The sequence below is a fragment of the Bubalus bubalis genome, chromosome 8, assembly GCF_019923935.1.
Source record: "Bubalus bubalis isolate 160015118507 breed Murrah chromosome 8, NDDB_SH_1, whole genome shotgun sequence".
Taxonomy (NCBI): domain Eukaryota; kingdom Metazoa; phylum Chordata; class Mammalia; order Artiodactyla; family Bovidae; genus Bubalus; species Bubalus bubalis.
The window spans coordinates 46,729,388-46,746,319 of record NC_059164.1 but is presented as its reverse complement, the minus strand read 5'-3'; the positions used below and the strand labels follow the sequence as shown (position 1 = coordinate 46,746,319).

The 16,932-nt window shown below is 41.4% G+C and overlaps 1 protein-coding gene across 1 annotated transcript in view; it reads left to right on the top strand.

Annotated features, from left to right (window-relative positions):
- Positions 1-3,530: 3,530 nt before the first annotated feature.
- SYPL1 (synaptophysin like 1) overlaps positions 3,531-16,932 on the top strand; it is a 30,312-nt gene continuing 16,910 nt past the window's right edge. Inside the window, exons 1-2 of the mRNA XM_006042819.4 lie at positions 3,531-3,610; positions 3,831-3,902. Of these exons, the coding sequence (XP_006042881.2) occupies positions 3,560-3,610; positions 3,831-3,902 (123 nt within the window). The 5' untranslated portion in view covers positions 3,531-3,559. The remainder of the gene's footprint in view (positions 3,611-3,830; positions 3,903-16,932) is intronic.

The following is a 16,932-nucleotide window of genomic DNA, read 5'->3' as shown; positions in this document are numbered from 1 at the left end:
TTCCAAGAACAAATCAGAATATGACCAATGTTATAGTCAATGCTAAACAGTTATCTGAACATTCTTCTCAGATTTTGAACAGTTGTGCCTTCAGTGAGATGCTGTTTAAACACTCTTGTTTCTTGAGCATTCAAAAAATTCACAACTATCTCGTTGCCTAATCAGATTGTACTTGCTCTGCCAGCCACTCCCAGCTCCTTCTTTTTTTTTTTTTAATTTTATTTTATTTTTAAACTTTACATAATTGTATTAGTTTTGCCAAACATCAAAATGAATCCGCCACAGGTATACATGTGTTCCCCATCCTGAACCCTCCTCCCTCCTCCCTCCCCATACTATCCCTCTGGGTCATCCCAGTGCACCAGCCCCAAGCATCCAGTATCTTGCATCGAACCTGGACTGGCAACTCGTTTCATACATGATATTTTCCATGTTTCAATGCCATTCTCCCAAATCTTCCCACCCTCTCACTCTCCCACAGAGTCCATAAGACTGTTCTATACATCAGTGTCTCTTTTGCTGTCTCGTACACAGGGTTATTGTTACCATCTTTCTAAATTCCATATATATGCGTTAGTATACTGTATTGGTGTTTTTCTTTCTGGCTTACTTCACTCTGTATACTAGGCTCCAGTTTCATCCACCTCATTAGAACTGATTCAAATGTATTCTTTTTAATGGCTGAGTAATACTCCATTGTGTATATGTACCACAGCTTTCTTATGCATTCATCTGCTGATGGACATCTAGGTTGCTTCCATGTCCTGGCTGTTAGAAACAGTGCTGCGATGAACATTGGGGTACACGTGTCTCTTTCCCTTCTGGTTTCCTCAGTGTGTATGCCCAGCAGTGGGATTGCTGGGTCATAAAGCAGTTCTATTTCCAGTTTTTTAAGGAATCTCCACACTGTTCTCCATAGTGGCTGTACTAGTTTGCATTCCCACCAACAGTGTAAGAGGGTTCCCTTTTCTCCACACCCTCTCCAGCATTTATTACTTGTAGACTTTTGGATCGCAGCCATTCTGACTGGTGTGAAATGGTACCTCATAGTGGTTTTGATTTGCATTTCTCTGATAATGAGTGATGTTGAGCATCTTTTCATGTGTTTGTTAGCCATCTGTATGTCTTCTTTGGAGAAATGTCTATTTAGTTCTTTGGCCCATTTTTGATTGGGTCATTTATTTTTCTGGAGTTGAGCTGTAGGAGTTGCTTGTATATTCTCGAGATTAGTTGTTTGTCAGTTGCTTCATTTGCTATTATCTTCTCCCATTCTGAAGGCTGTCTTTTCACCTTGCTAATAGTTTCCTTTGATGTGCAGAAGCTTTTAAGGTTAATTAGGGAAGTAGGAGCTCCTGTGAACTCAGGTGACTGGCAGAAGCAGTGCTGGACTATGCATCACCGAGGGTAACAGCAGTAGCTCACTCCCCCTTGGTTTTGCCCAGTCAGAGTATATCAATGAGTTCTGATACGTGACCAGATACTATTCTTCTGTGATCTCTCTTTTAAAAGTTAGTGGCACATGAGCCAAGCAAGAGAGAACTTAATACTCAAGGCACATTCTCTTAGCACCAATGGCTTCCTGAAGAGAAACAACCATGCCTTCCATTGGTGGGCGTGAACCAGAAGCAGAAGAGAAAGCCAAAAAAAAAAAAAAAAAGAAAGGGCAGAAGAGAGGAAATAGAAAGTTAAACTTCTCAGAGGCTGAGAAAGGGCCATGTCAATTCCAGTTGCTGAAACCTTCAAAAAATTAGGGAGGGGAATACAGAAAAGCCCAAACTGGCTTACTATATTACAGTATATTTTTTATTTACATGAACAAATAAAGCTGCAAAGTGAGCATCGTTCTGACTTGTCAGTGTGTATCTGATTTGGAAATAACATGAGAGTCTAATCTGAATCTTTATGAATATGAAGCCCAAGCCAGATAGCACTACTAGCCACAACCCAACTCCAGGGCAAGCCCCAAAACCTCAACAGAGTGGAAGTAAAAGTTTAGAAAAACAAACTAAAGAGAATACAACGAGAAGAGTAGCAAGGAAGCCAGTATGGAGATCACTACCATGGGAATCCCATAACTGGGTGCCAGAAAATTTTTTAAAAGGGGGTGGGGAGCAGGAGGACCTGAGGTATTCCTTACAGTGGTCTCAGGAGTACTGGGTACTAATGCATGGTCACCTTCCACTGATTCTGCCCTAAGGAGCATCTCTGAAGCCTTCTTGTTTGGTAAGAGGAATCTGCACTCATTCACTAGGTATCCACTGAATATAAGGCACTGTGCAGGGATTGAAGAATGGAAGTCACAATCAAAAGAATAAGATTGTCTCTGTGGACCGGGAAATTGAAATATGCTCTCTGCATTCTCTGGGAAACAAAAAAGGAGGTAAATAGGTCTCAAATGAGACAGGGTTAGCTTCTTAGAAAGAAGGTCAGTAACACTTGAGTAACTTCAATGGCGAGGAACCTGCTGACTCATAGATAAGTGCTTGGAAAATCAGTATACATAGGTAAATACTTGGAAGCTGGTATATTGAGATTCCATTGTGCTAGATTCCTTTCTTCCGTATTAGGGGTACATGATGTTAGTCCCCTTACCATACACTCCAAAAAGCCAGCATTTCATCTCCAAGAACTTCCAAGATACTAGGAAAACCAAAAAGATAATTTCTTCGGGGCTCCGATAACCGGATGCCAGAAAGTAGGTGTCACCTAGGCGACTCTCAAATGGGGAGTAGCAATTAGCCTTCTGTAGAGACTCCAAGCGGAGAAGGCAATGGCACCCCACTCCAGTACTCTTGCCTGGAAAATCCCATGGACGGAGGAGCCTGGTAGGCTGCAGTCCATGGGGTCGCTGAGGGTCGGACCCGACTGAGCGAATTCCCTTTCACTTTTCACTTTCATGCTTTGGAGAAGGAAATGGCAACCCACTCCAGTGTTCTTGCCTGGAGAATCCCAGGGACGGGGGAGCCTGGTGGGCTGCCGTCTATGGGGTCCCACAGAGTCGGACACGACTGAAGCGACTTAGCAGCAGCAGCAGCAGCAGCAGATACTCCAAGAGCGCCCCACGTAGAAAACTTGACTGACAGGGTAGGAAAGGTGGGTAGGTGGGTTAGAAGAGCCTGTCGGACCAAGTCTTTTTCTGTTAGGTATAACGTTTTTTGTAAATCGTTCAACCCTGACTCCAATGGTAAGTTTGAAAATAAACAATTTCCGTAAGAATGATCAATCACGTTCCTGAGAGAGACCCTGTTACAGCGTGGTCGCTCAAAGTCCGTTGTTCTGCAGTAACTTTCCGTCATTTTGCTAAAAGGTCTCTAACACCAGCCTTGAATCGCGCTTTCATTTGTGTCAATGTTATAAACCTAGGTAAAACATTGGGAAGAGTGACGGGAAGCCAGTGTAATAAAGCTGCTGGGCCAAAGCCGTAGGTTTCCGCTGGATGGTATTCGCTGCGTGAGGCAGCTGCCCCAGCTACGCTGGCGTCGGACTGAGCGCGCGCATGCGCGGCAGGAATCCGAGCGCGGAGGCTGGACTTGAGGGAAGGGGGCGCGGCGCACGCAGCATGGCGTCCAACATCTACTTGGTTCGCCAGCGGATCGGCCGGCTGGGCCAGGTACGGCTCGGGGAGGCACCGCCCCTTCCCTGCCCGCGCCCGCCCCTCTCCGTCTCCGCCCCAGTGCCTCCGCAAGCGGCTCAACCGCCGCCGCCCCGCCCCGCGGCCTCCCTGGCCCGCCTCCCGGAGCCGCCCCTCCAGCCCTTCCTCGCGGCCGTGGAGCTCTGTCTCGTCGGTCCCCCTCCTCCTCCGCCTAACACTCTTTCCCTCCTTCCCTCAGAGGATGTCCTCCTTCCAGCTCAACCTCAACCCGCTCAAGGAGCCTCTCGGCTTCATCAAAGTCCTCGAGTGGGTGAGTGCAGCCTGCGCCGGCGAGGCTGGGAATCGCGTCGCCGCGCCCGCTCCGGTTCCTGCTCCCCTTCCGGCGCCCTCTGCCAGAAGACTGGTAGCTCTGGGAGCTGGGGCGCAGCCCGCCCCGCACGGGCCGCGAAGCCGCCTTTGCCCCCGGGGACGGGCCTGGACGGGACTGGACACGCGGGGAGGGGAAGAGAGGCCGAGGCCTGGGCCTGCGCGGGGCGGGGACGCTGCGGTCGGCGTTGAATCACGAGTCCCTCGGCTGCTTCGGTCCCAGGCGGAGCCCCCCACCCCCACTCCTACACACACACACACACACACCCCGAAGCTCTCGTCTGGGTGTCCCCCGGAGAGTGCACACACACACACACACCCCCCCCCGAAGCTCTCGTCTGGGTGTCCCCCGGAGAGTACACACACACACACACACACACACACACACACACACACACAAACACACACACTGGGTGTCCCCCGGAGAGTACACACACACACACACACACACACAGGCTGAGCCCCCCACCCCTACACACACACACACACACACAGGCGGAGCCCCCCACCCCTACACACACACACACACACACACACACACACAGGCTGAGCCCCCCACCCCTACACACACACACACACACAGGCGGAGCCCCCCACCCCTACACACACACACACACAGGCGGAGCCCCCCACCCCTACACACACACACACACACAGGCGGAGCCCCCCACCCCTACACACACACACACACACAGGCGGAGCCCCCCACCCCTACACACACACACACACACACACACACACAGGCGGAGCCCCCCACCCCTACACACACACACACACACACACACACACACACAGGCGGAGCCCCCCACCCCTACACACACACACACACACACACACACACACACAGGCGGAGCCCCCCACCCCTACACACACACACACACACACACACACACACACACAGGCGGAGCCCCCCACCCCTACACACACACACACACACACACACACACAGGCGGAGCCCCCCACCCCTACACACACACACACACACACACACACACACACACACACACCCCCCCCGAAGCTCTCGTCTGGGTGTCCCCCGGAGAGGGGAGGTTCAAATTTCTCTTTGGCTTCACAGCTTTCCACAAGGGAAAAGAAAACTTCCTGTTGCGGTCTAACCGAAGCCCGGCGGGCTGGAGTCGCGCTCAGGCCAGCAGGCGCTGCCTCTGCGCCTCTAGTAGAAGGGGCCCGTCAGTGCATTTCTGTCCCCTGCGGACTCAGAAGTTGGTGTGCCTTCTCCAAGTGACTTGACGAGCTCTTGGGTCTTAATATGCTTTTAAGATTGGCTCCAAGTTAAAAAGGATAAAAATAAACTGGGACAGGGAAGCGGGCGGAGGTGGGGGGAAAAGCTCCAAACAAAATGCGTTTGTTAGTCTGATCCACTGAAACACACGTTAGGAATCGCAAGCTGGGAACACAAGTTAGGAATCCAGTTTGTATGTAGGTATTTCGCAGCAGCATCCTGCAGTCAGCTTTCAGTCCTTTCCTGGGGACACTCTCAATCATTAACATCAACGCAGATTTATTACTTCGACCTTGGTAATGATCACTTTGGAGAGCTTAGGGAATACACCAGGCACTGCCTTCAGAGTTAGTGGCCTAGTACATATTCCAGTGCTGGTTTTCAGGCCCGTATTAATAGGCAGCTGGCATCTGTTCAGTGTGCAGGCAAGTTGCTTTTGTAGCCAGCAATATTTACATCCGTAACTCTTCAACCCCGTATGTTAGTGATAAAATGGTCAAGAGTAAGAACTTAGATTTCCTGTTGTAAATAACCTGCGGAGGTAACAGATTTTCTAATGAATGCTCAATCTGATTTCCTTCCTACACGCAAAGTTTCCAGTGTTTCCCCCAAAGTTTTACGTGTCTTCTGAAAACTGTGCTAATTTCATACATACGTTTACGTTAAAGACACCTAAATGTACGTATTTAGGGTTCTATAAACATCTGTCCAGATTTAAATATCAAGAGGATTATATTTGAGTATATAAAAATTTTATATTGCAAGAGGAAAAACACATTTAACTGGGCTAATCAAATACCAAGTTTAAGGAAAAAAATCTTATACCTAGTAGTTTAGTCTTCTAGAGGATTATAATTAAACTTATAATTAATTTAAAATTTCACTTAAATGAAGTCAGTTGTTTATATTTGTGCTTACATTATTCATCAATCTTTTTTAAAACAACTTTTTTTCTTAATATTTTAAAATATTACTGGTAAGTTTATTAGTGATCATAGGTGACATTTTTGAAAGATACCCTTTTTAAGCTTAGGAAAATACTACTTTCAGTTTGAACAACTCATTATTATCCAGAGACTCTTTCATGAAAAGAATATCCATTGTTGATGAGGTAGAAAATTATTTATTCAACAAATATTTGAGTATGTATTATATACTGGTGCTGTGCTAAGCACTAACAGACAAATGGTGAGTAAAACATTTTTTTCTCACGACCTAATAAAAGACATAAAAACAAATATAAATATGCCGTATGACCAATACTATAATAAAGGCATAGGTTAAGTGTAGTAGGTGAAGGGAAGGAGAAATCAAATTGCTTGGAGGTGTAGAGAGGATTTCATAGATGAAAGACCTTGTTCACTTGGGGAATGGGTGGGGAATGGCTTTCTAGGTAAAGAGGAGCTTATGTTCAGTGGTGTGAAAACCTGAAGCAGCAGAGCCCTATTTGAGAACTTAAGTAGTTGAGGTTGACTCTGCAGTCTTTATCGGGAGGGAGATGGCAGTTTGAGATGATTCTGAAAGATTTCAAATAGTTTGAATAGTTTGGAGTTTATTCTACGAGCCAGTGGTTCTTGACCCTTTGGGTTAACCTTGGATAATCTAGGCCTTTAAGAGAATGCATACATGCAGGTACAGAATTTTGTTTTGTTTATTGTACAGCTTCCACTTAAGACCAGAATTCCTATTGTGTGTAGTGGATTCACTCATTCAAGAGTAAATAAACAAGTGGATAATATAATTAGATTTGCCTTTTAGAAATTTTTATTTTGTCAGTGTAGGGGATGAATTGAAAAGGAAAGGCCATAATTGAAGAAAGGGAAATCTATTGTTTGAATTATCAGTTCAATTCGGTCGTTCAGTTGTGTCTGACTCTTTGCAACCCCATGAACCGCAGCACGCCAGGCCTCCCTGTCCATCACCAACTCCTGGAGTCCACCCAAACCCATGTCCATTGAGTCGATGATGCCATCCAACCATCTCATCCTCTGTCATCCCCTTCTCCTCCTGCCCTCAATCTTTCCCAGCATCAGGGTCGTTTGAAGGCCTAAAACTAATCGCAGTGGAATTAGAAAGCAAGAGGTTTAGAAATCAGAATATATTTGTGTGTTTGCGTGTGTTTAGTCGTTAAGGTTTGTTCATCTCTGACCCCATGAACTGTAGCCCACCGACTCCTCTGTCAGTGGGGTTTTTCAGGCAAGTATACTGGAGTGGGTTGCCATTTTCTTCTCCAGGTGATCTTCCCCATCCAGGGACTGAACCCACATCTCCTACATTGTAGGCGAATTCTTTTTTTTTTTTTTTAACTCTTTCTGAATTTTATTTGTTTTTAATTAATTAATTTAATTAGAGGCCAGTTACTTTACAATATTGTGGTGGTTTTTGCCATACTTCGACATGAATCAGCCATGGATGCACGTGTCCCCATGTCCTGAACCTCCCTCCTACCTCCCTCCCCACCCATTCCTCTGGATTGTCCCAGAGCACAGGCTTTGAGTGCCCTGCTTCATGCATCAAACTTGCACTGGTCATCTATTTTATATATGGTAATACACATGTTTCAGTGCTGTTCTCTGAAATCATACCACCCTCGCCTTCTCCCACATAGTCCAAAAGTGTTCTTTACAGCTGTGTCTCTTTTGCTGTCTTTCTTGCATATAAGGTCATTGTTACCATCTTTCTAAATTCCATATATGTGAGTTAATATACTGTATTGGTGTTTCTCTTTCTGGCTTACCTCACTCTGTATAATAGGCTCCCGTTTCATCCACCTCATTAGAACTGACTCAAATGCATTCTTTTTTATAACTGAGTAATATTCCATTGTGTGTATGTACCACAACTTCCTTATCCATTAGTCTGCCAGTGGACATCTAGGTTGCTTCCATGTCCTAGCTGTTGTGAACACTGGGCAGGCGAATTCTTTACTGCTGAGTTACCAGGGCTTCCCAAGAATATATGTGTAGGATGAAGAAAAGGCAGGGCTCTAAGATGACTGCCAAGCTTCTGACTTGGAGTAGTAGTGGCACATCTATCTAAGATCACTAAGGAAAAGCCGCAGATTTTAGGTAGAAGGTCAGTAAGGTTTTGGATATATTAAGTTTGTGGTCTCTTTAGAGCATGTAAGTGGCGGTACCCTATAGATATATAGGTCTAGAATTTAAAAGAAATATAGGTTGGAGATACAGCAAATATTTGATTGCAAGGGAAAAGGGAATAGTTAGGAGAATGGAGAGAAATAACCTCACTGTTAGAGATATTTCAAGAAAAGAGTACTCAGCAATATTAGGTGCAATGTGAAAGAAAGTGAAAGTGAAGTCACTCATTCGTGTCCAACTCTTTGCGACCCCATGGACTGTAGCCCACCAGGCTCCTCCGTCCATGGAGTTTTCCAGGCAAGAATACTGGAGTGAGTTGCCATTCCCTTCTCCAGGGGCTCTTCTGGACCCAGCGATTGAGCCTAGGTCTCCAGGATTGCAGGCAGATTCTTTACCATCTGAGCCAGCAGGAAAGCCTGGATGGAGACCTATTTTAAAGATAGGAAAGATTGAATGTGTGTGTACACTGTAGAGAAGAGACTTTTGAATAGAAGGTTTAAAACAGAAGCTGAGAAGGATAAGACAAAGTTCTAGAAGAGAAAGGCCCATAGCAGGAATTTTTAAATGTGTTTTGAATGAATTGTTGAAGTTTCATAAGGTGTTGAAAGATGTATGGGTTGCTTCTAAAAATAAGTTTACAAACAAATATAAAATCTAGATAAAGGCTGTTTATTATAAATATTACTGTCAGAATAATTCTCCAAATCAGTTTATCTTTAGTAAGATTCTAAAAGATGTTCGACTAAGATGCAGTCTGATAATATGTAACTTTCAAGGGGTTACAAATCTGAAGACCTCAGAGACATGAAGGCAAGTGCCCAGTAAATATTTATTGACAGGATAAAAATCCAGTTGCCAAAGCAGAAGCATTTCTACTTTGCTTCTAAACTGCAGCTATTATATATATATATAAAACTGTTGTTATCTCCATGTTCCTGAGGTTTAGAGAAATTAAGTAACTTGCCCAGTATCCCATGGTTGTGATTACTATATCCTGGACTCAAAAGTCTGTTCCTAGGCTTTCAGTAACTTCCTTTTGTGTTTCTGATTGGTCTTTTAATAAAGTTAATGAAAAGATTACCAAAAATTTCAAGTTTAAGAAACAAAAATGTAAGATTCCTAATGTAATTTTTTTCTTGTTACATTTATGTTTCTACTACATCTTAGAAGTTAAAAACAAGTAGGGTTTTCTTGATTCATTTATCAAGTTTGAATGTTTTTTTCTGATTTTATACTTATAATTAATGAGCAAATTCAAAAGAACATTTAAAAGCATTATTGTTTAGTCCCTTGGTCATGTCTGACTCTTTTGCAACCCCATCGCTTTGGGGTAAATTATTCTCCAGGAAAGTTAGTGTGAAAAACAGTGATTAAGAAAACCTATAACCATTTGAGCATTACATATATCAATTTGTTTAAACAGCATATTTTCAGAAATATGTGCTAGTTTATATAGAATAATCATCCCAAGTAGACCACTAAGATTTTTGCAAACAGGGACCATGTTTTATTATAATTTTGTGGTTTATAATATAGCACAGAGGAACACCACAGAAAATACAGATTGTATTACAGAGTACAGGGGATGAGGCATACTTAGACTGATGTTTGTTACATCCATTTGCTTAATACTTAAATTTTTAGGCTATCAGTCTATGACACTGACTGCTTTTTAAGAAACTTATCTTTCTCTTAACCTTGCCATTTGTGTTCACTTTTTTTCTCTATTGTAGAAAGGGAAAAAAAGGATTTCAAGTGGTATTTTGTGCCTAGCAGATCGTCTCTCTGTACATGTAAAACTTGCAGTAGACTGACTGACTTACCCCATGCCTTTGCTCTGTTTCTTCTACCTGGAATCCTCTCGGTATTTACTTTGAACACTCTCATGGGATATACAAGATGTTTTTTCCATAGACTATATATATATTTATGTTGTGTGTATATATATATGTACATATATATAGTCAGTGCTTTTAGAATGCACAAACATATACACATATGCACTTACCTCACACAAATAACAATCTCTGATAAAACATTAAAGGGAAATTTAAGGTAACAGAGCAATGCTTTATTATAATAAAGTGTTCTCAAACACTGGTCTCAGAACCCCTTTAAACACCTAAATATTGAGCACCCCAAAGAATTTTTGTGTATGTAGGTTATATCAGTCAGTATTTACCATATTAGAAATTTAAGCTGAGATTAAAAAAAATTTTTTGATTTTAAAATGATCACTTGAAAGTTAGAGTACATCAGTGACAACAAATGCTGCTGGTTTTTCTTAAAGTGAAAGGCTCATTCTATTCATTAAAAAAAAAAAGATCTGACGGATATCTGAGTCTGAATAACTGTATTATGTCTATTACTCATTCTTTCAAGTAAAAATAGTGTTCAATGAAAAAAGTGACTATTTCAGGGAACAACTCAGTTGCTTAAATGTTCTCCCTGGAAACAACCATTGTATTTCGGTATGCAGTAAAAGTGATTTTTGTTTGTTCATTTGTTATTGAAGTACTATAGTTAATTTACATTGTTTTAGTTTCTGGTGTACAGCAAAGTGATTCAGTTGTACATACATATATTCTTTTTCATTTCCATTATAGTTTATTACAGTATATTATAGTTCCCCGTGCTAAACAGTAGGACCTTGTTGTTTATGTTTTCTATAGTAGTGTAGCTGATCCCAAACTCCTAATTTATTTCTCCCTGCCTCTTCTTTGGTAACTATAAGTTTATTTTTTATGTCTGTGAGTCTCTTTCTGTTTTTAGTGTTTATTTGTATCATACTTTTAGATTCCACATATAAGTGATATCTTAGGATATTTGTCTTTCTCTTTCTTACTTCATTTAGTCTGATAATCTCTAGGTCTATCCAAGTTGCTGCAAATGGCATTATTTCATTCTTTTTTATGGCTGAGTAGCATTCCATTCTATTTATAGACTACATCTTCTTTATCCATTCATCAGTCAATGAACATTTAAGTTGCTTCCATATCTTGGCTATGTAAATGGTGCTGCTACGAGCATTGGAGCATTTCCAAATTCGAGTTTTCTCCAGGTATATGCTCAGGAGTGGGATTGCCAGATTAATGGCAACTCTGTTTTTAGTTTTTTTAAGAACTTCCATGCTGTTTTCTGTGACTGCACCAGTTTACATTCCCACCAATAATATAAGAGGATTGCCTTTTCTCCACCTTCTCTCCATCATTTATTATTTGTAAACATTTTGATGACTGCCATTCTGACTGCTGTGAGGTGATACTACCTTATTTGCAGTTCCCTGATAATTAGCGAAGCTGAACATCTTATCAGGTACCTAATGGCCATCTGTATGTCTTCTTTGGAGAAATGTCTATTTACGTCTTCTGCCCATTTTTTGATTAGGTTATTTTTTGTTATGGAGTTGTGTGAGCAGTTCGTATATTTTGGAAATTAAACCCTTGTCAGTTGCATTGTTTGCAAATATTTACTCGCAGTCCTTAGCTTGTCTTTTCAGTAGTAAAAGTGTTTGCACATCTTGTTTCATCCCACAGAATTTTAAGAAGATGCAAGAGTCAGGATTTAATAAAAGTAATTTTCTGTTTCATCAAAGACACTTTCAAGTAAAACTAGCTTTTTTCATTAACTGCAAGTGCATGGCAATGAACTAACAGTTTGATGCTTTTGCTGATTCTTACTGAAGGCTAGCAGTTTTACCCATCAGTGCTTTTGTGTCGATCAGCACAAATGTCAACATAGTGTAAAAAGCAAATGATGTTGTAATAATATTGTGAAAATATTTTTGACCTCACAGACCCCTTGAAAGAGTCTTTGGTACTCCTTGGGATCCACAATGGAGAAGGCAATGGCACCCCACTCCAGTACTGGTGCCTGGAAAATCCCATGGATGGAGGAGCCTGGTAGGCTGCAGTCCATGGGGTCGCGAAGAGTCGGAGGACTGAGCAACTTCACTTTCACTTTTCACTGTCATGCATTGGAGAAGGCAATGGCAACCCACTCCAGTGTTCTTGCCTGGAGAATCCCAGGGATGGGGGAGCCTGGTGGGCTGCCATCTATGGGGTCGTACAGAGTCGGACACGACTGAAGTGACTTAGCAGTAGCAGCAGGCTATTTAGAACTTTCTGTGATTGTACTTTTCAAACAGATGGAAATAATAGAAAAGTGAAATTGAAGCACTTTGAAACTGACTTTACTGCTCAGTGCACAGTGGAAATAAACTGAAATATCAACATCAGTAACAAAATGTTTTTTAAAAATGAATATCTTTAATAAATGCTTCAGACCTTGACTTAGAAAAATCAGTAACTTGGTTCTAGGCATCTAATCTGACTGACTAAAAGCAGACATGCTATGATAGTTCATCTAAAGTACTGAATGGTCATTTGATTTAGTAAAACAGTATGCATTGATTTTGGACATAGACCTTCATTTACAGTATACTTTTAGGTCTATTTCTGAAGATTTCAATTATATAATTTTCCTGAACAGCTCAATCATGAAATAGCAGAGAGGACCGTGCAACTAAAAACATGTAAAACATATCCATAAATTAGATGAACCAATGTTTGCCAGAAGGATCTTCTGTGAGCTGTGCAGTGTCTGGGAGTAGGAGCTGGACCTGGGACTCTGGCTGACTATCAGTCATAAGATTTTATACACAAAGCCCCAGATGCATGTTTTACTATGTCGTTATCTTAAGGCATATTATATACTCTCGTTAAATTTCATTCAAATTTAAAAAAGCCCTTATTTCAGGTATTTGTTTAATAATTTTCTTCCCCCAACTTTTTCTAATTAAGTAAAATCTTTTTTTAACCTGGTCATGTAGTTGATGAATCCAGTTCACAAAGAGTATTAATGCTCTTGTACATGAGTTTTTGTATTGTCACTGAGTAGTTTCCGTGAAGACATTTTTAAGCCACCAGTCCATTTTGTGAAGGTTAGTTTGGTTAAAAGTAAATAGTTAAAATAGTTAAAGTCACTTAGCCATGAACACTCACATGATACATGAACTCTGAAGTAGAAGAATGGGTGATGGTATCACTGTCTGTCCTGTGTTATGGGACTCCCTTACCTTCAGTATACCCCACATACTGTCCGAACATGTGACTCTCTGACATACAGGCCCAACATGGGTTTCAGCAGTATATTAAATTTAATGAAATTAAATTGTTTAAGTCTAAGAGTAGATATAAATAGACACATTTTCTTCTTGTACACCAGTTAAATTGAGTACTCCAGTCTACTTTAGAGAGTAATATTCTAGAGGGCCAGTCTGAAGTATGTATGAGTTACAAATATCTAAATCAACAAGGCATCTGTCGTGTCTCTAATGTGGGTCCAATGGGCAGAGAGGTAAGTGGAACTTCAGACTGTCATCATGAAGATGGGACCTTTTGACCTGAACAGAAGCTTGCTCTCATCCTGTGCCTGGATTCTTAGTCATTACTCGACAAGTGGAATTTCATGTCAGCGGTTTCAGTCATTCTTAATGGGATAGAATGGGGGCGGGGGGTGGGATTAGTTTCATAAGTGGCAAGGAAGTGTAAATCAGCATATCACTAGTACTCATTTTAGACTAGAAGTACAAACTGAAGTGCATATTGGAACCCCTCATAAAATAAATGAGTATAACAAGCTGTTTGGAAGAAGAAAGAATAATGTAATTCATTGATTACTGGTAGCTAACATGCATTCTGAGGGGTGGAGAGATGATAGAAAGTGACAGCAATCTGGAAAGCATATGCCATTTCTTAAGTGTCATCTGTCACTCATTTCCATGGGACTGTCATTTTATGGGAATGTAGGTCTGATGTTGCATAACTTTGTTTCCCCATTCCCATGCGGGAAATCCAAATTTTTATATGCAGCACGCTGATAATAAAATACTGACAACAGATTCACATTTTTCATGAATACTGGGAAGACCATAAATCTGTTTTCAGGTCAGGTTTCACCCGTGGGCTACAAGTTCTAATTGTAATCAGAGTACTAGTACAATACAGGGAAAGGTGAGATGGTTGGATAGCTTACCCTCAGATTGTTTGTATTTCATTTAGTAAAAAGTGTGTACCTCATCCCTTTTTTCCCATAAGTTAAAGACCAAAATGGCAGACATGACATTTATTTATCCTCATAACGAAATGACAAACTTGAAATGATGAGTATGTAAGACTTGAAATATTGTTTTATTTGTACATTATTGAGTATTGATTTTTTTTTTCCCCTTTAGTTAAGCAGTTATTTAGTGATCATTTGGTGTATGTCAGGCCTTCTGCTAGGTAAGCACTGAAAACCCAAGAATAAGGACACATGCAAAGATACGACAGTCTGCCAAGGGAGAGGTAAAGGCAATAATCCTAAAAGCAATAAGCTGTGGTACAGTGTGCCATTTATTTACTAATTTTTGTCTTAAGTTGGAAACTAGTTTTTATTATTTGGGGTTTTTTGTTTCTTTTTTTTTTTAATAAGCAAGATACACAAGAAAAATGCCTATAACAGAAGTAATGAACTCAAGTCTGTGGCAGCCCAGTAGTCAGAATATTTCCACCACAAGGAATCGGACAGGGCCTTAACGGATGAGCTTGCTAGAGATGCAGGGTAGGGACGGAGGGGAAATCGTGGCAGGAAAAAACACATACATTCAAGACATAAATACTTGGTGTGTTTCAGGAACAGTAAGTATACAGTGCAATATGACAGAATTGTATAGGCCCTTGCACGGAGTACAGTGTATAAATCTAGAAAGATAATGTTGAGGCTATGCCTCTCAGCCTTGCCTCTTATGCCAAATTAAGAACTCAGGCATTATATGTTTTCTTAAATTTATATCTGGAAAGCCATTCAGGAAATCTCTTAACCATGGGAATGACACAACCAAATTTTTATTTCATATCTGTATGATGTCACTCTAAACAGCTCTGTACCGTAGAAACACAGTGCAGACTACAAATGCCAGCCATAGAGTAACTTTAAGCATTCTACTAGCCACACTAAAAAAGTAAGAAACAGGGGAGGTTAATTTTAATAATACATTTTGTTTAACCCTATATATCCAAAATATTATTGTTTCAACAAGTAATCAGTATAAAGTTTTTGATGAGATATTTTACATTCTTTTTTTTGTACTAACTCTTCATAAACCATGGTATATTTTACACATACAACCATCTCAGGTCAGGCTAACCATTTTTAAAGTGCTCAGTAGCCACATGTGCCTTATCGCACCTTAATGGACACTGCAGCTCTAGAGCCCACAGTAAAAGATGGATGGCATTGAGAATGAGTTTAAAAGTGAAGAGTCTGTTGGGTTAGCCCAAGGAAAAATGATGAGGGCCTGAACAAAGATAGTGGCAGGAGTGATGTACACAAGAAGTGTTACTTGCCATTCGTGTCCAACTCTTGTGACCCCATGAACTGTAGCCCACTAGGCTCCTCTGTCCATGAAGTTCTCCAGGCAAGAATATTGGAATGGGTAGCCATTCTCTTCTCCAGGTAAACAGAGCTTTTAAAAGAATTATGTTAGGTTTCTGCAGTTGATCCTTGTTGACGTAGGTAGCTATAGTTGTACGTCTTCATTGCCGTGTAAGTTCTCATTGTAAGTTCACTTCAGTTCAGTCGCTCAGTCGTGTCCGACTCTTTGCGACCCCATGAATCGCAGCACGCCAGGCCTCCCTGTCCATCACCAACTCCCAGAGTTCACCCAAACTCACATGCATCGAGTCAGTGATGCCATCCAGCCATCTCATCCTCTGTTGACCCCTTCTCCTCCTGCCCCTGATCCCTCCCAGCATCAGAGTCTTTTCCAATGAGTCAGCTCTTCACATGAGGTGGCCAAAGTACTGGAGTTTCAGCCTTAGCATCATTCCTTCCAAAGAAATCCCAGGGCTGATCTCCTTTAGAATGGACTGGTTGGATCTCCTTGCAGTCAAAGGAACTCTTAAGACTCTTCTCCAACACCACAGTTCAAAAGCATCAATTCTTCGGTGCTCAGCTTTCTTCACAGTCCAACTCTCACATCCATACATGACCACAGGAAAAACCATACCTTGACTAGAGTAACCTTTGTTGGCAAAGTAAATGTCTCTGCTTTTCAATATGCTATCTAGGTTGGTCATAACTTTCCTTCCAAGGAGCAAGTGTCTTTTAATTTCATAGCTGCAATCACCATCTGCAGTGATTTTGGAGCCCCCAAAAATAAAGTCTGACACTGTTTCCCCATCTATTTCCCATGAAGTGATGGGACCAGATGCTCTGATCTTTGTTTTCTGAATGTTGAGCTTTAAGCCAACCTTTTCACTTTCCTCTTTCACTTTTATCAAGAGGCTTTTTAGTTCCTCTTCACTTTCTGCCACAAGTACTGTATATTTTGTCTGCTTTCTTGTTGCTTCCCCTCTCCCCATATTCTGATATTATAAACAATTATTACTGTGAACGTTCTTATGCTTGTCATGTAGTATGGATGAGCAAGAGTCTGTCCTAGATCTGTATGCTAGTAAATACTAATCATTTGTATCATTTTTACAAATACTTTCTTATAGTTTGTAGTGTCCCCCAAAGAAGATGATTCAAGGGAGTGAGAAATGAAGACAAAAATTGTAGTCTCTTCATTACCTAATCTCAGAAAGGACATC